Below are 27040 nucleotides of genomic sequence, written 5' to 3'. Positions count from 1 at the left end.
AAAATTGAACGGCCGGCGTATTCGCGATTATTTGCTTAACCAATTTCCGAACACGGCGATATCGACGCGATTTTACGATTCGCGCCGGCAATATACTCCGAGGCTTGCCGAGGAAAAATTCTCGAGAAGCGAGTTGGATGGGAACCCCGTTACAGGAACAGTTTCAAAGAGTCTACAGGGGAATGACACGTTAGTTGACTTGGTTGGACTTTTATGTCTACGAGCCTAATAAAATTTGAATCCTTTACCGATCTGGGTGTCTTTAATTACCTTTATTTACAATTTAGGTTGATTAAGATGAAATGAAGAACGATACTCATACCTCTGCGACAAAAAATCATCGAAATCTTACTCCGAAGATTTACAAAACTCCCCAACATTAGAATCGCGTTGCAGTATGCTAACCTAATTCAGGTGTAATTGCCGATTTCAGAGAGCTGAGCAACTAGATGTGTCTCGAGAATTTTTGCCAGCGACCAAGCAGGATAGGTAAGTGATTGGAGAGCAGCGATGCACGCGGGTCACGGTTAGTGCCGATATTCTGGTATCGGCAACCGCTGTCACAGGCCGCGCAACGCCACGGTGCAGTTGCAGTTAATTTGCTCACTCCAAGTGTGTTTGATTCCCCTAATTAATTGATCGGTGGGGTCACCGTGGCCCGGCGCGTATACGGATGGCAGTAATCAAGTGCGTGCCCCTGGTACCAGGGTTACTCGCCTCTGCGCGAGCACACACTTGGCGTGCAGGCAAGCAGATATGTCTTTCGATGCGTTTGATGTCGCCAGGGCCTCGGAGAAAAGCTCCACCGCGGCTTCGATCGGTCTACCCGGATCGTTTGTTGGGACGAGTACATCGCTAAATGTTGTTCGAGCAACGACGACGATATCGATGTCTACGTGCCAGAAATTTACGTCGACGTAGTTTAATAATGATGATTTTGATTTTTTTATTTTAATTTGATAATTTGGAAATGGACCGATTCGATTTACTGTTGTTATTTTTATATCGAGCTTAAGAATCTATGGTAGCTATAGTCGAGACAACAAGGACATTCTCCGTCTTCTACAAAATGAACTTCTCGTGCAGTTGCTCTATAAAAAAAATTGTCTTCTAAAAGAGGTTACTGTATGAACATCGACAGGTGCCCTAAGATTCCAAGAAACCCATCCGCGTTTTCACGAGCGCGATATATTCCGAAAATTCGACCGCTTATTTTATTACAATATTTTATTATAATATAAATTTTAGTGCGTCGTTCTCGCCGTTCCAACCCACTTACCAACACCGAAACCAAGTCGTTACCAAACGCGGGCTTAAATAACCAGCCGAGTTTCAGCAACACTGTCGTCAAATCCGCGCCATTTCCATAAAACGTCGTGCACGGAGACTCGGAGCAGCGGCTAGTAAAATACGAACGTCGTGGTCGCGAGGGAACTCTGGACCGCAAATGGTCGAAAAGTCGTTCGCGCGCTCGTAACCGGCGCGGTAAGCGCGCCGCGACCGACGACCGGTTCGATCGATCGAGACGCGACGATGGTCGTCGAGTTATCGACTAAAGGAAGCTTCAACACTCACCCAAATGCCCGTTCTCGTAGTAATCCCCGTTGTCCATTCTGTGCTTCTTCAACGAGTGCTGGGGGTGGTGGCCGGTAGCCGCGGCCAGGTGGCTGGCTGCGAGGCTCAGACCGACGGAGGCTCTCTTTGGTGGTCTTCCTGGCCTGGAGCTGTACAGTGGTAGAGAGTTACTGTGGTTAGAGACACCTGTCATCGAGGTAACGTCTTACCCCGATCCGCGAACGGTTAGTTTCGCGCGAGAAAAAACGCCTTGGGCGGATACATGCCAGGGGGTGGGCTAAACTGTTCGTATAAGGGTCTCTGATAATCACGCGCGGATAAACTACTGAAAAGTTGGAGAGTTTGAGAATAATTTCGAGGTTCGAAACGTTCGAGACTTCCATGGGCTGGTTTCTCGAGAGGCAGGGCTCGAAGGGTGGAACTGGAACGTATAGGGACCTCTGACAACCACGCGACCAAGCTATAACCAAGCTACTGAAAGTCATAGGTTGGACTATAATAATTTCGAGCTTTCCTTGACTTGATTCTTCAGGAGAGCTCGAAAGGTAGAACTCGATGCTCAAGTTTTACGAGTTTCAAGTCCCATCGGCCTGCAGAGACGCATTTGTTTCGAGAATTGGTTCTAGTGGCGAGGAAAGGCGAACGTGGAGCTCGCGATCAGGGTGCACGTCGTCGCGAGCGAAAGTGTCACGAGGTGCGGAGATACCGGCTAATACGTAGCGACGCTGCCGCGATAAACCTAACAGAGGGGAAGATAAAGGTGCGCGTGGGTCGAGGGGGCGGACCATGTAGGCTGCGCATATTCACATGAGCTACGAGGCTCTCGTTGGACGCGATCACAAAGGCAAATTTTAATCTAACCGAGATATAATCGTGTGAAAATGGGAGGAGAGTTAAGTAAATAGTTTGGTAATTTGGAAATTGTTTAAGGAAATAAAGATCGTTGAATGCAAGGCGATCGAAGGTTGCTGACTGTCGCCGCGAGGAAACTTCAGAGGATCTCAAAGGCAATCCTCGAAGAGGAGACGCTGTGGTTGGCAGTAATAGTCATTTTTCATAGGCAGCAGGCGCCGGAGTGGCGCTTCTATGCACACGTCACGCACGGACACACGCCGCGCAATGTGTACATACGCTTACGCGCGTGATTCAAGCTTTTGCTTTGGTGAAAACGCCCGGGACTCGTTGTTCCCGCGGCGGGATCCTTTCCGACGCTCCCGATATAGCGCCTGGTGCTACCAGTGGCTCTCAAACGAGTCGAGACATACTCAAACATGTATTACATCAACTTTCAACCCCTAATTTGTCAACATTCGAGTACAGTGGTCTCCACTAACGATACAGAAAGCGACGACCGAAGCAGAACTGGGCCTGCGAGTACAATCGAATCTCCCAGCGGAGAACTCCAAGTCCCTTCGATATTTATAGCCTAGGCGCCAGAAGGATCGCATCCCTACCGTTGAGCATCTCTGGCCCGGTAAGCGAGCAATCTCATAGTAGTCAGGACAGATTTGTAAATCTAATTTTTCATCCCGTCTTTCTGCCTGCCCTCCTTGCTCCTCCGTTGGCCAGAGTTCTCCTCATCCATCGTTTAACTCCACGTTTCTCCTAGCCCTCCTACCCCAGGCCGAACCGCGTGCTTCTTTCTCTCTCTATCCTCCCGATCCTCGATCTCTCGTTCTCCGTTCCTTTGGCGCCCTCCCACTCCCAGCATCCCTCGTTTCTCTTTTCTTACGTTACCTTCTCTCCCCTCTCTCTCGCTCTCCGTCCCTCCCTCCCTCGCTCTGTCCCTCCGCCTTCTCTCACGCACGGGATCTGCAGACGATTCTCAGACGGCCGGTTTATACGGCGTTGATCTCTTAAACCGCTTAGCTTCGGGTTACACCGAAAACAAGAACGCACTCTCGAACGCTTAGACCTGCATAATACGTACTTGTTTGCGTACGAGTCTACCAGCGAAATAAGAAAACCGCCAACGGATCGGCGGTTCCTTTCTTCTCCGCCTTGGATACGTCACCGTCCACTGTCGGGACCCTTTCAAAGTCAAGGTAACACGATGCACCAACCCCTTTCGCTAAAAATTGTCGTTAGGTGACCATCTCTCCTGAGTGGCCTCCATCTTGGGGCACGGAATGGAGGGCCCCAGTTGCAGAGGGACTCGGGGATGGATGGAACTCGATGATGATTCAAAATTCGTGGAAATATAAATTCCAGATATATCAAATATCGAACTTTTCCCAAGACGGGGAAACGATGCTTCCGAGTCCATTTTCTGTTATTTCCAAACGTCCTCCTACAACTTCCCCTAAAAATACAATCGACTCTGCCCTGTTTTTACCTCTAATTTCAACTTGCACCACGCGTATATATGCCTGTCGAACCGTAAATCTCGTTCGAATGAAAACTTCTCGGTTTCTATCCAAAGCAACGCCGCTTTCGGCGACGCTCAGGAATTTCCTGGCGCGCGGTCGTAAATCGAGAAACGAATTACTCGCGGGGAAAATCGTGCGGATATCGAGAAAGCTGGTTGCGAAATCGTCGCGCTGGAAGGGGCGCGGAGATCGTTGGCCAAGAGAGCGAGAGATCGGTAATAATCGGCGCAGGTTGCGGCAACGGCGCGGCGGCCCCGCAGCTACCAGATTTCGTTTCGACTCGACGAAATTAATTCCTCGATCGGTTATAGCGAGACAAGGATACTTTAACGCAACGATTGCTGGCTCTTTGGCGCCAATTTTTTCTTTACAACGCACTGCGACATCACAGTCTAGTTCAGTGTCGTTCGAAAAGTCGCGATGGATCGTCGTCGAAAACGAACTTGTCTCTGGTCGATAAACAAGTCACTCGTGAATAGGCGGTCCCCGATCCAGATCGATCGAGGTTGCGACACGGCAGATCGATCGATTAGATATAGAGTCTGTTTCGCGATGCGCTCGATCCGCGTCCGGTCGAGTATCGCGTGTGGGATTCGCGATGATCGCGCCAGGTGCTTCGATCCGATCGTTGCCCGCCTTAATGATCGTTGTACCAGCGGCTGAGAAGCCGTTGGACGGACGTTCGAACGACTCGAACAGAGACCTGCCACCAGGAGAAATAGAAAACCGGAATAGGGTCCATACACTGTGCGAATAAATTGCAACCAATTCTCAGCGTGATGAGCCGTTTAGCCACTTTCGTCGGTGCGAGGCTCGTCCGGTCGACAAAGAATCGATTATGAACAGGTCCAATCGACGGATGCGCGGTGCCTGCTATTCTGGAAACGATCTATCTGTTCGATGCTATCTTGGGAAGAGTCTAAAATTTAGAAATATTTCTCACAATTAGTGTGCTTAATGAATACTTATACCGAACTGTGATTGTTATTAATATTTCATCGAAGACTGAATGTTATTGTATGCATTGTAAATATTTAGTTAATTCGGAGATGTACATGTAAAATTTAAATTGCTAAATTTCTAAGGAACCCATACAACAAAGCCAAAGGCACTTCTTACAATTCCTAACGTTCCAAACAACTAACATCGCGAGATCAATCATTTTTCCACTCAACGTTCCAACTCCATGCTAAGCAAAAGCGATCGAGGAGAACGATCGTTCAGCAAATGAGGACCGTTTTGAGAAAAATGATCCCGCGAGCGAGAGAATCGCGAGCTAGGACGAAGCGAACGACCATAAATTGTCAATTTCGAAGTCAATTTGCCCGGGCTTACCAATCGGCTGCCGGTTAATTTCAAGGTGAATTGTGTCCAATATGGGTATATTATTAATGACCCGGCGAGGGATAGGGTGCACTTCCAGCGGAGGGTTGCAACCCCGTTTTCGCGCACTGGCCGAATCTATCGCTCGGGGCTGCGTCGATACGATTTCTCTCTCTCTCTCTCTCTCTCTCTCTCTCTCTCTCTCTCTCTCTCTTTTTCTCTCTTCCATTTGAAATTCCGGATTAAATACTCTATGATGTTGTTGCAGCAGTCGTCGCGCGGATCGAGCGCGACCAGAACCCGATTTCAAGTCGAGCGCCACTCCCTGATTTCCGAATTTAGATTTGGTGCACCCTTCAGCCACCCCAGAATGTAAACAGTACATGTACACACGTGACACGTTAATTGAACCATTTTTAGAATAATGAAATTCATGTATTTAATACAATTTATGAATAAAATTTGTATGCTTAACAAAATTTATGAAAAAATTCATGTATTCAATAAAATCTATGAATAAAATTCATGATACATGTACATATGCATGGTACAGCTCAAAGTAGAGAACAGCAAAGACCAATTACTGAATTTTATTATTTTAACGACGTCTTCTTCTTCAACAATCTCTAGCATATGCATTTTCCAATAGTAGTATTTCAAAAAGAATTCAATTGCGTTGTCCAAAGTGTTCAACCCTTCTGTAATATTAGGTTTTCAGAGAAAATGATAGTTTCTATTGAATATTATTTTTTTCGCAGATTTTAAACGAATAATTAAGAGTAATTATATGTTGATTCAGTCTGTACAAGTGTCCTACGTGAAATAAATGTAATTTAATCTGTAGAAGTGACCCCTAAAGTCCAATGGCTTGATTCGTCCCTGCTTCTGCCGCGTTTACTCACTTCCGGATTTTCCGGGGAGAATTCAACGGCCTTCGCGCACCGTGGAATTCTTAAGCCAGATCGTTTCACGATCTCAGTGCTCGCCACGACAAAGGAGCCACTGTTACCGCGTTAAACAACCCGCTATCTTTGAATTACGACGCTGCGGCGTTATCGCATCCTGCTACCGTTCTGCGCCGTTCAAACATACTGCCGAAAACGCGGGAACCACGCCGAGGGAAATAATCGAGGACGAACACTTGCCTGGCCAACGCTCTTCGAATGAGAAAATAATTAAAAATGCGACAGAAATATTTTTATTCGTAGCCTTGAGATACCGTTAGGCACGAAACTTTCAAGCTTAAAAATTTACGTGCACATATCCATACGAAAAAGGAAGATAAATTAGATATTTCGATCTCAAATAATTGGCAAGCACCGCAGCTTAAAACGATCCCCCTGATGATTCGGAAACGAAAGTTCCCAAACGAAGGCAGCCGTGTGAAGTTTATTGGTAGCGATTGCATTGCAGTTTCCATCCAAGAGTTAATGGAAAACGCATCCGCGCGTCGATAATACGCGACGGTTAAGTTTGAATGCGATGCCTATACTTGAATTAATTACTGCCGCGAAACAATCGTAAGGCTCAGCGTAACGCGAATACTAACAAGACGTGTAAGTCGGTAGCAAGAGCTACCGTACGTGTAAGCGCGTTCCGAGAAAAACAGGGCGGCTAATTAATTGCAATCGATGCTAGCTTGATTATAAGTAATATACACTTTTCTACAAAACTCTCACGTTTGTTTCCTTGTAGAGGCATAGTTTGTCACGGGGGGGAAACATTTCGTTCTCGTGTTGGGAAGGTGTTTACCATTACTGGATCAACTGTTATTTGTGGGGTATCATGTATCAACACTTTATTTATCGACCTATTTAGAACCTGTCTTCAGCTTAGAAAAGAATGCTAATAGTGCAGTATAAAAATGATGTCTGGTTCGTCAAGTTGAGTATAGTAAACAAACAACTGACCACACAGTTAATACGTCCTCGCGTGTAATTACTAATTACTGGATCCGAAAGATTATAAATAGGCTCGTTCACTTCATACAAAGAATATGTTGTAATGGCCTGTGACATACAGAAGGCAGTGCATTTATTCGAACGAAATGAATACAGATTTTCTCCACGGACGCGCCGGAGAGTCCACTTGTAACATGTTACGCCCTTAGGCAATTAAAAAAAAAACTATAAACCGCTTAACGCGCGGCGCGGCTCGCGGCGGACGTAAAGTCGTAAAACGATATAACGAATAATACGAGCGCTCGTGGCTCGGCTTCTAATTGTCAGTTTCGCCTTTACGTCTTTCCCCGGGTTTAAACGATCTCGTATCTCTCCCCCACCCCTCGAGTAGCCTGAATTAGTACCCCGTTCGATGTTTTCTCAAATTAAGTATTTTTTTTTTAAACTATCTGTATTTATTGGACAATGGAGTTCGAAAAGAAATTTTTCTTCGAGTAATATGCAAACTGCAAAAATTGTATATATCTACTCATAGTGTATCGTGCGTTCTACATAGCCGTTTTATTTCTTGTAAATATGACTTTTCTCGCTGCAGTATAGTTTGAAAGATCAAGATACTTGCTGTAACTAAATGGAATGTGTGTACTTGTTTCAAGATGATGAGCATAGGTAGCACGCATAATGGTTTATTCAATCACATCATGAATATATACGAGTGCTATTCATTAGCCTCGAAGTAGAGTATGAAAACACAGAAATAAATAATAGAACGGACGTCCTGACGGTGTGAAACAAATACCTCTTCATTAGTAGAATATGAATAATATATAAAGTAGAATTATTCATACTCTGTTTCAATGTTAACGACGAGGAATTTGTTTTACATCATCGAAACGTTTACTTCGTATACAGATCCATTTTGTACATTGATATTGCGACGATTTTTATACGAGGAAAATACTACCTCGACGAACCATTATCTCCAAAGAACATCTTCGTGCTCCTTCTCAAGACACATTACCTTGTATGCACAAGCAAAAAGGAACTGTAATAATTTCGAATGCATTTGTCACCGCGATTCAAAAATAAGTTAAACCCCCATCGTCCACGTCAGCCCGTGGGGCGAGACCCCAAACCCCAATGGATCTTTTTTGGAAAAGTTGCGAGCGTCGACGGGAAGCGCGTCCCTCCCGTAAAGCGTCGTCGCGCGCAATTCCCGTCATAACAACGACTTCAATTTTCGTCAAAAGTCTTTCGACGTTATCGTCGTCGCCGCCGTCACCGTCCAATCCTCTTCCCCATCCCTCTGTCCCTATCCGTCCCATCGTTTCTCTCTCTTCAGCCACAGGATCGGTCCTGGCCTTTCGATTTCTCGCTTTATAAACTCGATTGCCGTCCCGAAATCCAACAACCGACGCGAGCGGCATTTTCCAAATTATAAATTTTTACGAGGCCTCGCGTCCCGTTTCTCTCGATTATTTTTCTTCACGGCGACGCCCGCGCGCACCCCCTTCGAGCACGGCGTTTCCCCCTACCCTCTGGATCGCGGCAATCCCGTCAGTCAGATTGGATTTGTCCGATTTCGCGCCAGGAGTGGAAAAGAACGTGCGAGGGTCTGGATGCGCGGCACCCCCTTCCCTTACCCTCACCAACCCCTAGCGATATTATTCCTTTTCACGCTCGTTCTCGTTCCTACGTCGAGAAACAAAGAATCCGAGGGTGTACTCCCCTTTTCCGTATACAGCATTTCCTCTCAGTTGAGGATTTTTACTGCTATGTTTCTTTTCATTCTTACCATACAAGAATTAACGATACTGCTGCTTCGCGTCACCCATATATGGGTAATGAAGCTCTTTGATAAGCAATTAAAAAAATGAATTCCAAAGTTATGCTATCTAATAAATGAGCCACCATGAGAAATGCTAGATTACGCAGTTTCCAACCGCGTAACCTATCTCTCCAGCAATGTTTTTGCCAACTATCGAGCCGACTGAGGAAAGAAAGACCGGAAAAGAAAAAAAGAGACCAACGCTCCCCTACTCGCGACGCGGCACCATCGAGAGAGAGCATTTTCTAATAACCACGATGTAAAGTTGGGGTGCGTTACACAAAAGAAATCTTTCTCTTGCTACCCAGGGGGGGGTCGAGACTTATCTTAGTAATATTGGATTAAAACTTATGCTTCTCTCGGTCGCAATACGTTATTTTTATTGCTCGCGGCTTTGCATAATATTCGTTCGGGGGCGGACCCACCCCCTCGCTCCTCGTTCTCCGTTCCTCCTTCCGGTTCCCTCCACCACCACGAGAACCAAGGCATCGTGGAGGCTAATTTTAATTTCGATGCCGCGCCGCGTTGGGGAGCATTACGATTTCAACATGGCTTACTTATTTATGTTTCGGGGCAACGCGAGCCGCTTATTAGCCTCCTTATTCCTCGGAAAATCCGACGCTGCCGCTTCCGCGATGGAATTAAGCAAATCGCGACACCTGACGCGCCGTTTCTTTCTCCAGCACGCTCTCGCCGCACGCGATACCTCGCTGGGAAATACGTGGACGAGGTTAAATGGAACCTTTCAACGACTGCTAACCGGCATAAACTGGGTGAAACGAGTCGGAGCTAAAATTAAAACGGGAATGGAAGACTTGGAGCTGCGATCTCTGAATGGATTCGGTTGGTGGATACGAGACAGTCGATTTTTGAAAATTTAAGATTCTGGAGAAATAAAAATATTTGTTGTTACAAAGAGTAAAAAGCTGGATGACCCCGAGCTTAAACTGTAAAAGTCGTACCAAGCACCGACTTTTCCCGCCTCTGACCAAATCGAAAAGCGTCCTCGAGCTCCAGAATGCTCTGCTCGAGTCAGGATGAGCCTTGGCTCCTGGCTGCGGCGTGAGAGAGCAGCGTAATAACGTCGAAGGTTCGCTCGAGGCGTGTTCTTTATTCGCGAAGACTAATCGGGCCGGTCGATCGAAGAGCAAGACGCGGACAAGGAGAAGTTGCTTCGCGCAGATGCGCGATTAATCCGGATACGAAGCGTGTAAGCGCGCGAGGCAGATGTCTCGGGGGCTGGCGACGATCAGCCAATACTTTTCCAAAGTTGTTCGTGTTCGCGGCTCGCTCGTACGCCAGTTTCAATTTCAAAACCACTGATGGAACCATGCTATTCTCTGGTTGCTTCTAGTTAGTCTACTACAATTTCATGAAACTTTGCACACGTGTTCAAATGTCTTAAAATTGATTAGAAATTAATACTGTTCAATGTGAGCCTCATGAATCTTTTTTTAAACTGTCACTGCTGTAACATAAAAAATGAAGGAACCTCAAAATCCATCTAGTCACTCTCTATGCTCATCTTCTTCTGGCCTGGGATGCCCAGCTGTAAGATAAACAACCTGCGCAGTTCACCGCGACTGCGCACGATCGGAACCGATTCCCCGCGAGACTTTCCAAGTTTGTCCTTCGGCAGCGACGATAACGCGTTCCTCGAGATCTCCTATGGCAACTAGATCCAGCCGAGACGGCGACATTCCTTCACGCTCGCGATACGCACTCGGCGTAATACCCGATAATGCCTGTATTTGCGCGCGGCTGGCGGAACGCGAAGCGCGCGTTACAGCGGCGTAATCCTGCCAATCTCGAGGACGTGGCCCGGTCTTCGGAACGAGTAATCCTGGCAATTTGGACCGCGGATTACCCAAGGAGGAGGGGGTAACGCGCTCGATTGCGAAACTTTGATTTTGACTGGAAGAATTAGGAGAAGAACACTGTCGAGGACTGGTGAATTGTAACGAGCAAGCCTAGACAGTTGGTACCCTTATAAAATAAAGAAACAAGGACTTGCGAGCAGAAAAGTGAAACAATGAAAGTAAATGGCGAGAATCCAGCCAAGAACCCAACGAGCATTTCTATCTATGCCCAAGTCTTCCTCTTCCTACGGTCCGAGTTCGTCTCATCGTTAAATAGCAATAAATTATGATCCGTTCGCGAGACATTTTATTCTCGGGCGCGTTTCGGTGGGTTCGAGCATCGGTTTACACCCAATGAGTGCTAGCAGGGGTGTCGGTCGAAGGGGTGACCGGGCAGGGCGCGCGGAATAAAATATATCGACGCTCGTAAAGCGTCGGCGGTGGTCAGCTTTTTGTCGGTGGACGCGCGGGAACGCCGAAAGCAGTGTCTCTCATTTCAATATTTCTACGATAAATCCGCGCCCCGGCCATTTTACGACTTACGACGGAATAAATAATAACGCCGCCGTTCGTGGTATCTCTCGCAGTTTCTTTTACTCGCCACCCGTTCCACGACCTAGTCCAGAGGCTTTTACGAGCGAGTTGCATAGCTACACGCATCGCCCGATCGAAATAATAAGCAACGGGCCCACGGTGGCGGGGGTATTCCCCTCGCGATGCATAAACTCGCGCCGACTTACGACTCGAGGCGTCCTGGCTCTTGTCATGACCGGGCCCTCCGACCGTCCGTCCTCTCGCGGCAGGACCACGGCCACGGACCTCTTATTGAGTCGTTAAAACGAGGAATTCCTCGCGATGGATCCTCCCGCGTGAAAATCGAGGTACGAAGAACAAAGGAGAATTTTTGGAATCGAGGAACCATCCTTGAAGATATTCTCACCCCCCGGGCGCTGTGAGAAATGATAGAAAATTGTATCTCTATCATTTACACCAAATCCTGACCTCTACCTAGACAGACCTAACCCAAAAATGACTTCTATGTCTTCTCTATGCCTCTGTCCATGAATCCTAGCGGTCTTACTTCGTTGTCACCGTAAGGACCACTACTGTGAAGGGTTTGCTGGTGGCTAGCATCGACTGGGGATTCTTAAAAAGGATTACGGAAGATGGGGATTCTTAGAGGGAACGCGCGCGTCGACATCGTTATTGGCGATGTGGTAGCCCGGGTGTGTCGGCTTGGCCGCGACCGCAGAGGTATCGGAGTGTGGCATGGCACGGGTCAACCGCAAACCGACAACGTCCACGCGCTCTGTCGGTTCTCTCTCGGCTGTCCGCGTTCTGCGGCTCCTTCGATGGAGGCCCGAGGCCGCACACGCTCTCGACCTCGGTGCACGCGTCACCGTAACCCGAATACCCCGTCCAATCACGCACCCATCGCAATCAAAGGACCGCCGGAGGAATAAGACAGACCACGTCGAATTTCCTCGCTCGGAATAGCGAGCATTCCCCGACTGATCCGCGACAGAGCTGGGACCAGATCTCTACAGGGTGCGGGCTGCAAAGAGTGGCAAAATGATCAGAGGAATTATTTGTTGTGAAAATAAGGGACATTTTCTATTGGACATGGATGTTTCATAATTGGTCAGCTCGGTGTAAAATACATTTCTACTAAAAGAATGAAGCACAAGTGATAACTGCCCTAAACGAGCTAACTACTTATGGATTCGTGATGTAATGAAACATTGTAAAATAATCGAATGGTGATACCAAGGATTTGAACCCATATGTAAGGAGATTAAGAGTGGCCCAACTGCACGGGTGACACGCAGGCTAGTGACGCCACTGGATCCACACGAGCGCAACCGGTTTCCGTCGCGAAATTCGTCGGTCTGGCCGCAGCATGGCGTCCAAGCGGAAACGCGCCGGCAGGTGCAACCCGGTAATTGCAAACGTTTGATATTTAATTATAATTTAGCAGCGCGGCGGCGGGGGCTGTCCCCGACGGAGGCCCGCCGTTCGATGGGATCTCGAGATCCTCTTGGAAACAAAATAATTCCCTAATTATTCTTCCCGCGACGTCGCCCGACGTCGCGCCCGTTTGAGTTACGGCCTTCGCTTAATTACGTTATTATTAGCTCGGTGCGCACGTGAGCTTGTCGCTTCTTTCAATCAGACTTCAAAGGCACGCAATTTCCTTCGAGTTTTCGCATAACTCGCCCCGAAACTTTTTCCTTCGCAATTTATTTTGAAAACGTAACGCGAGGACGGAAAGACGTTTCAATCTGAAGGAGGTTGAACGGGGCTGTCATTCCGATGGCTTTAACCTTCCGAGTGCTATGAACGTATGTAGGTACGTGTTTGTCCATAATTCCGATTTCATTCCTCGTGGTGAAGTACCTGCTCCAACTCGATTAGCCCACGAGTGTGTCAAACCTTTGAATCTACACATCTAGAAATATCAGTGCCTCAAAAGTCCAAGATTGAATTTTCCGTTTCCAATAAATTCATCGAAGGGCTGCCACCATCGCTCCCGCGTAAGGCCAATTTTCGAGTAAGAGGTTCGTCGACCCTTCGGAGGTCCGTGAGCGCAAGGTCGTAGAGCGATAGCGGGGATGGATCTGTTACAGGAGAGACAAGAGCCCAGGTATGCGCGAAGGTGTTCGATCGATGAAAGAATCCGGCTGGTCGCGAGTTTCGTTTGCGGTTGATCGCACGAGGAGCCAGCGTCGTGTCCAGAGGAGCCCAAGCGGAAGAGAGGATCGTTCGGAGCGCGATCGCACGGAGGATTTTCGCGCCCTCTCGAGGCACGCGATCGAGCAGGATTAGTATATCGCTTCGTCATCCTTCGGGACGAATCGTCCACTCGGTTAGCGCCCTCCAGAGGGACACGAGTTGGAATCCGTTTTTTTTTTGTTTTTTTTTTTTTTTTAAGTTATGGTACTCAGAAATCGCTTAAAGATCGTTAGGATGCTTATTTCAACGTTTGTTGGACACTTCTGTGAGGAAAAAGTAGGAAAAACCGTGCCGGTGGATAGAAAATTGAATTATTGGTGATTGTAGAATCTTGCGTGGACATTACATGATATTTATAGTTTTTGGTACCCTGTTTACTTGAGTAATTAAGAATCACCTTTTCGTGATTTCTAGCTTTCCATGCAATAAAAGATGTTATTGAGGTTTCCAATCCAAGCGCGTGTATCAGCGAGCCAGCAGCACGCTGGTCCCGATGGGGTTAAGCGGTAACGCAGTTAATGCAGCCATCGATATCGCGTTTCAAGTTTCAGGACTCATCATCCCTCGGTATTATTTCGAGTTCCGAAAGTGATCGTCGGTATAGAAACGGACCGAGCGACCCCGGGGTTGAAGCGCTCGGGATGAGTCGACAGAGAGAGGGGGAAGGGGACTCGCTTTATCTTAATGCCAAAATCAAATCGGCTCTTGCATGGAATTAGAGATGGCATTACGAGCTATCAGCGCATATGCACCCTGCGTCGGTGCAACCCCAACTCGGCCTGTTCCACGAGCCACGCCACCGTGGCACAATGCCGCCCCGAAGGGCGAGAACAATGCATGTCGGGGGTAACACGAGAACCGCGCGTACACAGAACGATATTACCGGACCACCCTCTTTCCTGCCAAGAGTCTCGTGGAATGCGTCGACGGACGCTGGACTGTTTTCTCCTGGAAGGCCGTTCGCCTGGAATCAATTCTCAAAGATGCTAACTTTTCAACGCAAGAAAAACTACCCCCAAAAATTTAGATAACATTCACCAAATGATCCCAAAACTCGATCGTCGATTCTCGAATTTCTGAATAGTAAAATTCCGCGAAATGAGCAGACGGTCGGTGGCCATATCGCGGAAAAGTTTGAGTTCTCGGGAGACGAGATTCTTCTCCCAGACTCGACGCGACAACGTCGTTACGCGAAATCGCTCGCTCGAGACGTTCCCGTCGCTGAGATATCCGCCACGAGCTCGAAGGAGGAACAGCCGTCCCGTAGGGGCGAGAGAAAGGTGTGGGTGAGGGGAAATAATATTAACATAAGCTTTATCTAAATGTTAATACGAGGTTTGGCGTCGAACGTCACGCACAGAATTGGCGAAGCACGAGGATTGGGGGACTAGCCTCGTTTGAACGTCCAACTGCCACTGATACACACATGTGATGGTCCTGAGGAGTTGAAGTAAGGTTGAAATATTAAGAGGAAAGTATATGAAAAAGAGGTCTAGATTTGATTCTAATTCAATAATGAATTATGTCGATAAAATTAGTTATTTATATTTGGCAAAATTTCTATAGGTAGTCAATGCATGTATGAATCTATATATGTATAAGCCTTGAAAGCCTCAAATAATATACTTTCTTGCAATCCGAATTAAATGAATCTGAATCGGACAATTGGAATAATTCAGCGATTCGTTCAACTTAATGTACAACTTTATTCTACAATTCCACTCGCTAATATCTATTCGTCACTCGAAATTTGTATGTAGACAAGAATTTTGCCCATCCCTTCGTGTTCCACCCCCCCGAGTCCGTTTTCCCGGAGGGTTGCGCGACTCCGCCGCGGGCTCGAAAACGAACGCTTAAAAATGTAATAGCGAGGAGCCCCGGAATCGTCGGACGCGAAAACGACGCCGGGTCTCTTTATTTTCCCCATTATTCAAATATAAATGTAAATGTTGATACAAACGGATAGGTAAATGGAAAGAGAGAATTCAATTGTTCGACACTGAGAGCACCGCTCCGCGCCGACAGCAGGGAGGCGCCCGACGCGAAATTAGTTTATAAGGAAGCGAGCACCGCGAGGAGGGGGAAAAAATTGTACCAGGGGAGAGAGACAGGACAAGGTGGATAGACGGAGGGAACCTAGCCCTGGAGGTCCTCGCGAGAGAATTCCCTCGGGATGTACAGTCCTCCCATTCGAATTTCCGTTTCTCGAGCCCAAAGCGAAAAAGTGGACCTTTTGATGTTCGCAGTGGTAACAATCGGTTCATAGTTGGTCCCCTGCTAGCCTAGAACTTCATTCTGAATTATTTAGTGGTTCTTAATATTATACGAATTTTTCGATAAGGGGAGGCAAAATCTGTCGCGAAGACGAAGGATTGCGAGACGTCGCGGATCGTGGATACCGTGAGGTCGTCTTTTATGGTCGAGGCGTGTCACTGGCCCTCGTGGCAGCATTACGCGAGGAACGTTAACCGATGATTTAGCGTCGACGTGCGCGCGCGGACGGATCCAGCCGTGGTTGCCCCAGGACTGCGACTTTAACACGCTTAAACGCCAACGTTACGCCGGGAAAATCGACAGCCAAGGTTAAACGTCGACGCTGACCGACCATTCGTCTCCTTTGGATAGCGCCAACTAGCTGGGAGATAAAAAAAAAGGCGACCTGGGTTATAGCCACCAGTTATGAGCAACCTATGCGCAGGGTATCAAGTAATCTCATCAAGCTTGCAAGAAAAAGAAGTCTTTGGTACATGAATTGTGAACATGATAAATATTTCTAATTCATATTCTTCATTTCGTCACGTTCCCCTCACAAAGTTTTCCTCGCCAGTTCCTGCAAGTGCTGGACTCAACAATTTCGGCGCGTCTCGAAATTCAAAAGCATGGAATATCGACGACGTTTAAAGCCCCCAACCCTCGAGTCTGACGGGAATAAGAACATTATCGTACGTAGTTCCACGGGACCTATCGTGCAAAGAATTCTTGGTCTTCCATCGAGCTGATTACCAGCGGAACGAGGGCCTCTCTTCCCCCGCCGTATTCGCTGGGACAGCAATATTTGCGATGCGAGAGATCGATACCTATTACGCAACGATTTCGAGACTGCTTCGGACAAATTTATTACCGGGCACAGAGCGGGGGTGACCGGTATATTCCCGTGGGGAAACGCGGTCCATCGATCGACGGGCATCGACTAGAAACTAATCGAGAGAACGGGCGTTCCGTGTGTATACAGCCGGTCGATTCTTCCTAGAGTGCTGTCGGGAACGAGCGTCGTCTGTAATCGCGTCAGAGCTGAAACGGAAGAGGCGAACGAACGCGTGCGCCAGTCCACGAAAGCCCACGGCGCGGCGCGCGGCGCGTAGGGTCGCGGTTTACGAGGTAGCATATTTCTGGTAGCGTTTCTGTTGTCCCGGGGCCACCCACCGCGATCAGAGCAGTCAAAATACCAGACGAAATCATAACGGGCGATTGTCCGTTGCTCGAGTCGAGTTATGAAGCAGTAAACCCTGGTCTCTGTTCGAGGGACAGCGCCGTTCCGCCTGGTCTCTAACTCTCTTGTCGTTCGTTCCGTTGTGCAACAGCGATACCGGGGACTGGGCTTCCGTCTTATGGAATAATTTAGATGATTGGATGCCGAGGGACGCCGCGCTTTATGCGCACGATGTCCTGCGACGTGGCCAGCACCGGTAATGTCCTTCGAGTTACTACTGGGGGAGGGTGATATTCGATCGGTGGCTATCTTATGACGTTATGAGTTTCTGACGATTGTATCGTGGGATGATTAGCAATTATTAGTGGGATGAAAACTGTGGGATTCTTTTTTGATAAATATGTGAAGAAAAGTGTGTTGTATGATTTGTATATCTAAAGAAAAACTAGATCTTATACTCTTAGCTTTGCTTTTCTATGATATTGTAATAATAATTGATCATAATTATACTTTCGTTTCAATACGGAACCAGTAAACTACAGATTGAAGCATTTACGATGCAGGAAATGTGTATATGCTCCACATATGGGTATATCCACGAATACTTATGAGACTGACTGTATATCATGTATGATTTTTGTACGTTTACCATGTTAATTAATAACGAGAACCTACATCAGCCCTACAACCTTTACATGTCTATACAATAATGAGTTCTTGGTAGTCTGTCGAAATAAATAAATAGTTTGCGACACTCTGAGGGGGAATACGTGTACCACTCGAAGGACACCGCCGCGTTCGACTCCCCGAAACGCGCTCAACGGCCGGAAAGTCGCTTACCGGGTATGAGAAAACCACAGCCGCATCGGTGAGACGAATTCGCGTGACTGTAGAACGTTTGCCCGGTCCCCTTGTGTTCTGCCCGCGAACCATGCCTCGTGTTCTCGAAACGTCGCCTCTGCATCGGTACGAGACAGAGTCCAATCCGATACATACCTGGAACAGAAAAGAGAGTCGTTAGAATATGCTAAACGTTCGCTTCAGAGAGCTTTACTTTTGCGAGTTAATAAGGACTCTTTCACACTGGCAAAAATCCTTCGGACCCACTGTCCATACGTACAAGTAGTAATCTATATTAATTTGAAGGATCTATCTATTAGAACTGATGAAACAAGAGTTCTTCGTAAAGTTACAATTACCTCACCAAAGCAATATAGTATTAGATTTAGAGTATTCCAAGGATTCAATTGGTTCAAGGTGCTATGCGATGTGAATTAATCTCACTCGCGATGCAACGTCGCTAAAGCGTCGATCAGACCTAGAAACTCGAAGGACCTCACCTACTACTCGCAAGTTTCGTCGGTGGACGAGAGATCGTGGAGCAAAGCGAGCAACACACGAGATACGTCGAAACAAAAGAAACAATGGAGTGGAAGAGGAAAGGGCGTTGATTTGTGGAACAGGTTCTTCTAATTCCAACTGTTCTGCGCCTCTTCGAGCCGAGAGACGGCCCCGGTGGTAGCGTTGTCGGTTGGATCGATAAATCAGGATAGCATTAGGCGCCACTTCGTATTGGATCCGCGATCTCTTTCTCGCCGAGGCGCTCCACGCCGTCTCGGGAGTGTGTGTGCGCGTCCTGCGAGTCCTGGGGATTTATACGGGCAATATCGAGTCGGGATTAGCACGATCGGACGGACTCGAGTCATGCTCGTGCTCGATACCACGTGGCTATTAGTGTCAAAATAAAAATGTGGTCGCAATATATGGCGAGAACCGTAAGCCCTCTCTTATTGCCTCGACTGCGATGATAGAGAGACTTTAGCCGAGCGTTTCGTGCCCGAGCTGGCTCGTACACGACCAGACTCGGCAGGAAAGTTGAGGAAAAAGCCCACGGGGTGGAGGAATTGTTGGGTGGCGTGGACTCGTGCGTGGGAGGTGTCGGAAACGCTTCTTGGAGACCATGTTCGAGGTTGTCAGAAGTTGTCGTATTTTAATCTTAATTTTGGAGTCAAATAAACAGCTAAGGAATATTTAAGAAGATTCTGAACACCAGAATCGTGCCGACTGTACAAGTGCATATAGATATGTAAGCTTGTTTGAATGATAATTGTAAGATGGGGGGAGTCGTTGCACGATCCATCAAGATCTACCATCGAATAAATCGTTACCTTTACGACTCCTATTACTAAATTGTTTTCCTCGAATTGTTTCAGAGATAGTGTGTACACTACCATCGAGAATTTTGATTTATCGAACATCGCTTTTCCTCGAAAAACGTTCGAGACGAGCCGCCTCCGAGCAGTCTCTGCCAGTCATCGCGCGACCACCCGATAATCAGCATAAATCTCGACGCGTTTTACGAGGTCGGTGATCGCAAATTTTCGCGATTCCGGTTCACACTGGACAAACTGGAGTCGCGTTAAAGATGGAGAGGGGCGAGAAGAATCGAGCGGAGAAGAAAAATCCAGTCGCGTCGCCCCACCAATCGTTTTCCTCCTAAATAAAGTGACCATGGATCAGGGGTGGCTGGTGTCCAGGACCGAAAGACCCCGAGCGGCAATAAAACGCCCTTCGTCTCGTCGGGCTGTCCGACAGCCCGCGAGAACCAGGGTCATAAAACTTAGAAACAATTGTCTTTTATCGTTTTGTTGTTATTTAATTTTCTCCCGGATCGGGCAGCGTGGCCCAATCGAGGCGACGAGCCTCGACACCTCCGCCAGGGCTCCTAAATAATTTACGAGCCTATCCCCTGCTCTCTCTCCTTCCCTCGTCCGAGGAAAACTCATCTTGGACGTGTCGCGGGATGAATCGTGAACGACTACTGGAACATGATTTCGATCTCCAGTGAATACGCAAGATTGAAGAAGAGATTCTCGAAAAAGACGTTTCCAGGAGCAAAGTTTACGTTTCGCAATTTTTAAATAGAAATTTCAGATATCTGTGGTATTGGACAGGTTGGATTTAAGCGCTGAATCAGGCTTAAACAGAGGTAGACTAGGAAGTCGAATGAACTTTCATTTGTAAGAAAACTGACCCAAGTCTCAGTGGCGCCAATAATCTTGCGTATAATCCTGTTCTATCTCTGGTGTCCGTGCAAGGCAGCTCGCAGCAAAACAAATCGTTTGAAGCGTCTGCCCGTTTAGAATGTCCGAGCGGTACCAGCTCTATTTTTATATCCGTTCGTGCAGGAAGTTGGCCCCGTAGGATGGGGGAGCCCCGTGTACACGAGGCCCCCAATGAAAATAATTATTAGCGTTAAGTGGACGTCGTTAACCGAGAGGAGACGGTTAGCCCGTCGGTGACAGACGTTAAAGCCGGTTAGCTCGAATCACGCGCGCAACCGGCTCCGATGCGTGAATCTGCTCGCAGAGGATGCGGATCCATTGGCTGGACAACTAGATTTCATTGCGTAATGCTATCTACGAACCCGCGTCGCCGGTCTCCGATGTCCTCGTTCGACTTGCTGGTCCCGAGGACAATGCTTGGCTCGCGCCGCGACTGGCTCTTCCAACTCGTGGATCGTCTTCTGTATCTGGACATATTTGCACCGGATCGTTGGGCGAGGTCGTAGAAGGTTGAGAAATGTTAGTTTGAAGGGTTAGGATGTTTTCTCTTGGTCCTCTTTTTCTCTAAAAATTCAGATGCTTGAAAGACTTTCCACGAAAACTACGGATCATACTAAGCCTCGATAGAAGTCGGTTGATCAAGCTCGAGGCGTCTCGAGCCCGTCGCTGACGCGCAGCCGTACTAAATAAATTCCGTGGGGTGGCGAACGAACGAACGAACGAACATTATGTAGAACATATAAATAAACGGTTTATGTCCGGGGTCTGGACGATCCTTCCTCTCCTCGGCTCCCTTTTCCTTCGCCTAGCTATATTTGAGTTATGAATCGTAAAAGCTAGATCGGCAATCGAGCCGGACTCTCTTCGGGGAAGGTTAAAAGCCACGGTGTTAACTCGCTCTCCGAAGGATAGGATAGTATTGACACTGTGTGCTCTGGCAGCCACTCGACTGGACCCATCCCACTCCAACGGAAGGGGACTTGTGTCTATCGAGACTTCTCGAGAACCGCCGCTTCCGCGAGCAAGGGACACGGCTTCACATTTTTTCCATTCGCGCAGGAAAACACTAAGGATCGTTTAAAAAGCTAAATTGCCTTCTCTATTGGTGATACGTAAATAAAACTCTGATCAGTCTATTCTTAGCATTGGACAAATTGCTGAAAGGATAGCAAAGGAAATTGAAACTTATTCATGGATAAACCGAAGGCTCGTCCTTTATCGTCCTTTGTACTCGTAATTACCTCTCCCCACGCGGAACCAGGTATCTCTGGTTCCGTTGTAGACACCTGCCTCCACCCACCCCCGTTCGTTGGTTCTCGATGGCACAAATCTCGCCCGGAAGCGCGACGCGGTTGACACCTGCGCCTTGAGAACGAACTCCGGGTCTATTTGAACGGAAACACAGCCGGGATATCGCGCGGTTGCTCCCACTATTGTGAGATCGCTTTGTAGTCTGGTACATGAACGCTCGCCAAAGTCGCACGCACACACTGTCGCCGCTCTCTTTTTCTCTCTCCATCTCGCTCCAGCTCGTTATTTATTATTCGCGGCGATGGCTATGCAAACGAGCACTGGAAGACGCGCGCACCCGGTTGCTCCGTCTACCGGAAAACCCATCGCTCCGTTTTTAAAATGGAATGCTCCGCTCTCCACTTCCCACGATTAGAAATCAGCTTTTCGCGATGGAAGCTGGCATTGGAGGACCATAGAAGGGACGAAGGTCGCGTGATCTTTCTTTGGATTTGAACACAATTTGAATTTGGCGTCACACAAAATATATATTATAATAGTTATGCATATTTTAATACACATTATATCTTTCCGACATATCCTTGAACCTAAAAGATATTCACCGCACCGCCCACAAAGTTCACGACCCATAAGAAGCTAAAGTGGAGGGCCCCTCGGCCACGGGCCCCGTTCGTAAAGGATACCGCTATCGCAAAGGGTCTGCGTCTCTTTTGGGACAATGACAGAACTGACAGGCCACGTCTCGAGCCTCGAGTGGCGCCAGTCGCTTTGGATGCGCCGAGAAGACCAGAAGTCCCAGCCGGCTTCTCTTTCGGGGACGAAAAGCAGATACCGAGGAAGCTGGCTAGCACTCGAGGCTCGCGATGCACCTAAATAGAAAACAAGACCTCCGCTGCAGGAAACGCGAGTCTTTTAGGGAGATAATTCCTAGAGAGGGAAATTATTTTCCGAATATAAGGATGTGGAGATGTACGATAGCGGAATTCTCAAGGATTACCTTTAGAACTCGATAAGACGAAATTTCTTCTGCGATAGAGAACCTCGATTATTGTCTCGCAATTGCAAAGGACCCTTCAAGGCGACTACGAGTCTCCAGTGTATGAGAGCGATTCCGCAGCGATACAGTCGAGCGTGTACGTTTCCCTTTGTACGAAAAGGAAAAAAAATGGAAAAATTCCGGTGTTTTTTCCACGGGTAACAAATTCATCGCGAAGGCGTTATCTCGCCGGTGGCATCGGGTTGCGCGCAATTCCGTATCATTCTTTCGACCGATGTAATTATCCCCGACACGGTGTACCGTACGTTGCATTCGTTATGCGCGTGCACATCGTCCGTACGCGGCGTACACACCGGCACCGGCCAGTTGGCGGAACGCGTTGCGCTCGGCCGACGCGTGTACACAGACGTTGACTCGTCGACGACGCCAGCCTATCCTGGCGTGGTACGCACACACGGCGGTGGCCACCGTCGTCGTCGACGCAAATATTCCAAAGTTTGTCCACCGCTGCGCGTTCGTCCCCGGTATCTATCTCGTCACGGTTGGCGTAGCCCGAGCGACATGAGAACCGAATACGGAAAACCAGACGAGAGTCCTCTGGGTGCCGTGTCGTTGTAATGTACGGCCTCGGTGCGCGACAATGTACGCCGTTGTTTCCGCGTTGTTAGGCCTGCCTACTCCAAGAGTCGCCCTCTCGACAGACCCTCGAGTGTTTCTGCTCGTGCACCGTCGGCCTCGGCTCGATTCGTCCCTTGGCCGCGCGAGATCACGCCGAGGATGCTGAGGGCTCTGCACGGTGTCGGGAGAAATCTAATTGAACTGGCCATGGTCGATTGGTCTTCAACTATTTGTCGTTCGAGGTGAAAATCTATCGATGGCAGTAGTTACGAGTGGTTGGATTGTAATCGAAGGTGTAAATAACTGAATTCGTATCTAAGATAATTGAAATTGAGGTCAATTGGAATTTAAGGTTAATTGGAATTCAAGCCCGATTTTTCAATCCCCGTTAAAATGAAATCTGAGAAATTCTTCGAGTGATTGATCGATTCATTGAGAATGCGATTGATTAATGTCCACCACTGGCTCCGACGTGCACAGTGCCGCGATCGATAAGCTGAGAGTAGTGACTGTCACAGCCCGCGAGGGATAACCGATACACCCGTGCAGAAGAGACAGCATTACAATGTCATCACGTGCTGTTATAATTCTCCTACCGCATAAGAAACTGCATTATACACGCATAAAATAATTTACAAACTCTTCTTACAAAGTTCATATCTTCTACCCACTTACGACTTCGTATAAAGAGCGAGTCTCTCCCTGATCCTTGTCGAACGCCTCCTTAAAGTGGACAGAAGTAGCCAATCGTCTCTCACGCGCGATTCCAGCGCGGTAGATAAGAGACGAGAGACTACGTTGTACGTATTTACGCGATCGAGGTCGTAACGCCAGGATTACAGCCGGCAATCGAACGACGCGAAGCCGCGATGGACGCTCTTACGCGAGATCCTGCGAGCCTCGCGCACCACTCGACACGACACGACTCCTCGCTCTCCGACACATTCACACACCGCCGCGTCCCGAGAGTATTACGCGAAATGAACCCGACGAGATAGTCCGCCCGCCTGGCTACGATACGATCCTCATCTCGACCCGGGGAAAGAGCCTCGAAGATCCTCGCGAAAGGACTTAATCAACGGTCCGAGTGTTTATGATTTTTGTTATTGGTGTCGTATCTCGGGGTAGCTTTCCCGGATTTCGCGCTCCCCTACCCTAGCCCCTGCTCCACCCTCCCAGCGTCGAATCACCGGAACGCTTCGTGTAACTGCCGGCGCTGGGATGAAGCCTGAAATTTAGGGCGAGGAGGAAGTTCCTCGAGAAAATTGGTGTCCAGTCGAGAAGGTGGTGACTCTCGGGGGTCTGGCAAGGTGGCACCTCGATTATTATTGGAAAGAGGTTTAGAAATTGAGCCAATAATCGAGATATACGGTCAGTAGGTGCCGAATGGTCATTTCTCAGCTTGGAAGTCGATTCAATGGGTTTCAATAAAGGAAACTCCTTGAAAGGAATAGGAGACAGTTTCACTTTGTGTTCCGGAACACTAGAAATTTTTATATATACGTAATATGAGGTATCGAGGCCAGAGGTGGCCAAAAACAAACTGAGAATCGAGGAACCAGAAGATCTAACATTCTTATTTCTTAATTAAATAATATTCAATCTTCTCCCCAAACGAGACTATCGATCCTTGCACCGAGGAGTCTGACTCTCGATAGCACCTCCATACAGTGCAAGAAACCGCCACTGGGTGCGTCGATCTCGATACGCGTCCATCTCGACCGCAAACCGCTGTCGATCGCGCTTCCTTGAAGCACGATTCCGTTTCGCGAGCGTTTCCTCGAAGTCGCGGCCGGCGGGAACACGCGGCAACGAGGATGGGAAATCGAGAGGATGGAACGAAACGAATCCACGGGACAGTAAGGGGAGGAGAGCGGCGATCGAAGCTCGTCGAGCGAGCAATCGCGCGGATGGCTCGGCAAACATCTCCAGCGTGTCCCTTCCCCTTCCTATGCTTTATTTTCTCTCGGCAAGAACCGAGTCCCCGTGGCGATCGGTCAGCCGCGTCCACGGCTGTTACATATGTCGTCCATTTCGTGTTCAAACAGTACTGAAACCACCGGGAACAAGGAAATGCTTGCAACGGAAACAGTCCCTCCACTAGCTTGCGAACTCCTGACTTCAAGATCTTACAAACGGAAGAATCGACATCCCAGCGATTCCTGGGAGACGGTTAAAGATTCTTAGGGATAACTCAATTATTATTAATATCGTAGGAATCCGAATAAGGCACGAAGAATCGAACCCGCGATCCTGGAATCCACAGTCTAGGCACCACAAGTGTAAACAAAAAACAAAGCACTACGATTCGAATCTTCATTCGAGTCCTTCTTCCTGGATATGGAAGCCACGGAGATAACAACGCTAATTTGTAATCCCTCCTAATTTCCCATCATTTGTTCGACAGCACACAAAGGATTCAAAACGAGAGCTCTTTCCTGCGGTCAGCGTTGCAACGTCCACTTTTTGATTCCGTACCCCGCCGCGAGGTATTTCCCGTGTGCTCGTGGACCTCGAACACGTTTGGGGCTCGAGAAGGAACTCGTCCCGACGTTGTCGAGGCGAGAAGGAAATAAGAGAATCAGGAGACGTACCGCCTCGCCTCGCCGCGAGACCGAGAGTAAAAACGCGCGAGGAGACTCAGGTGCGTGCATGCGTGCGTGCCTGCCTGCCGTCAGCGCGGCCTCTTGAACTCGTGTCAACCCACTCCAATCGGAGAATATCGTAATCTCCGGGACTGTACACGCTGACGTACCCTTACGTAATTCACGTGTCTGGCCGAGAGCGTGCTCGCGTGTACGAGGCCTGCTCGAGTGTAAGAGCTGCGGGGGCAAAACCGTGGATCAGTCAGCCAGGGGAGGAGGAACCGCGGTAGAGAGAGAGGACTGCCCTTCGACCTCGCGAACGTCGCCGCATATACAAGGGTAATTCCTACGAAAGTATGATTAATCGACCATGCTCGGGTCTCGTTTTCACGGGGCCTCTTCCCTCCTCTTCGGCGATCAACGCTTGCTACGACCACCTACGATGTCTATTTCCGGGGCAGTTCATCGACGTCCACCCTACGAAATGGCCTTCCGAGAAGAAGGACATTGTGATTTATTTAAAGGAAATACCTTCGTCGAGAGATAAGATAGAATTTTCTCTGATAGTTTTCTAGTTTTTGCTTCGAGGAAATTGTTCCTGGGAACGGGAGTGCATGTCCGTTCCCTTTTCGGTCGCAGATCCAGGAAAGATCTTCGATTGGCCCGGTCTGCGTCCAGCGAAGCGAGTAGATTCAAGGGATTCGTTGTAAAGCACGGCGCGCAGCAATGTCGGGCCCGTTTCCTGGCGGCGCTGACCTCAGGCTGGCTCATGGGGTTGTTTCCGGGCCGCGAGAGGGCAAGAGGGTCGTGCAGTTGCCACGCAGTCTGACTGACAAGCTGACTTATGCAAATACAGCCTCGCTTCGCCTGGTAATCTGATCGTAACCGTACATACGTACCTACGTACTTACGTACGTGGCGAGCCTTTATTTCTCGATGGGATTTAAATTACCTGTAAGCCGAGCCGTTTTCAGCTAATAATAAGACGACGACTTCATCGCCGTGCCGCGATCGACCAATTTAAAGATGGATTCGACGAAAATGATCAACTAGGATGTTCCAAACCTCGCTCACCCCCAAGGATCACCTCGATTCAAGAAGTTTGTTTACGTGTTTGACGCCTGCTTCCAATAAACCGCGCGAACTGCATCCAATTCGCGACAAACTCGTAGGAGTGGGTGGCAGGGATGTTTCTCTTTTTTTAACGTGAGAATGTAGCTACTAGGATCGGGAGCAGCGTTTACGACGAGCGATATACCCTCTGGAATTGCGGGCTACGAATACTCGGCTACTTGGTAATAAAAGCGAAAGTGTGAGCGCGGTTCGAGGGGAGAGGGGCGTGAACCGCGGTCGAGGGGGAAAAAGACGTAAAGGTGAGGAGCGAAAAAGAGAGATAAAGGTGGGTGGCTAGAGGGGAAACGGGGACAGGGATGAGGCGAGGAACGCTCTATCTGTCCGATCTGCGGTCGTGTTCGCGCTCGTGCCGAACGCCGCGCCGAGCCCGCT

At 48.4% G+C, this 27040-nt stretch overlaps 1 protein-coding gene across 5 annotated transcripts in view; it reads right to left on the bottom strand.

The window, feature by feature from the left end:
* The window catches only part of LOC128876512 (dachshund homolog 2), a 173229-nt gene that overhangs the window by 102843 nt on the left and 43346 nt on the right, over positions 1-27040 (bottom strand). For 4 of the 5 annotated variants that reach the window (XM_054122939.1, XM_054122942.1, XM_054122943.1 and 1 more), the window contains exon 2: positions 1576-1724. In XM_054122939.1, coding sequence (XP_053978914.1) covers positions 1576-1724 — 149 coding nt within the window. The remainder of the gene's footprint in view (positions 1-1575; positions 1725-27040) is intronic. The other variant, XM_054122940.1, reaches the window with a different exon arrangement.

The sequence above is a fragment of the Hylaeus volcanicus genome, chromosome 5 (genome assembly GCF_026283585.1).
Source record: "Hylaeus volcanicus isolate JK05 chromosome 5, UHH_iyHylVolc1.0_haploid, whole genome shotgun sequence".
NCBI lineage: Eukaryota > Metazoa > Arthropoda > Insecta > Hymenoptera > Colletidae > Hylaeus > Hylaeus volcanicus.
The sequence above is the reverse complement of the archived record's forward strand: the minus strand, read 5'-3'. Positions and strand labels throughout refer to the sequence as shown.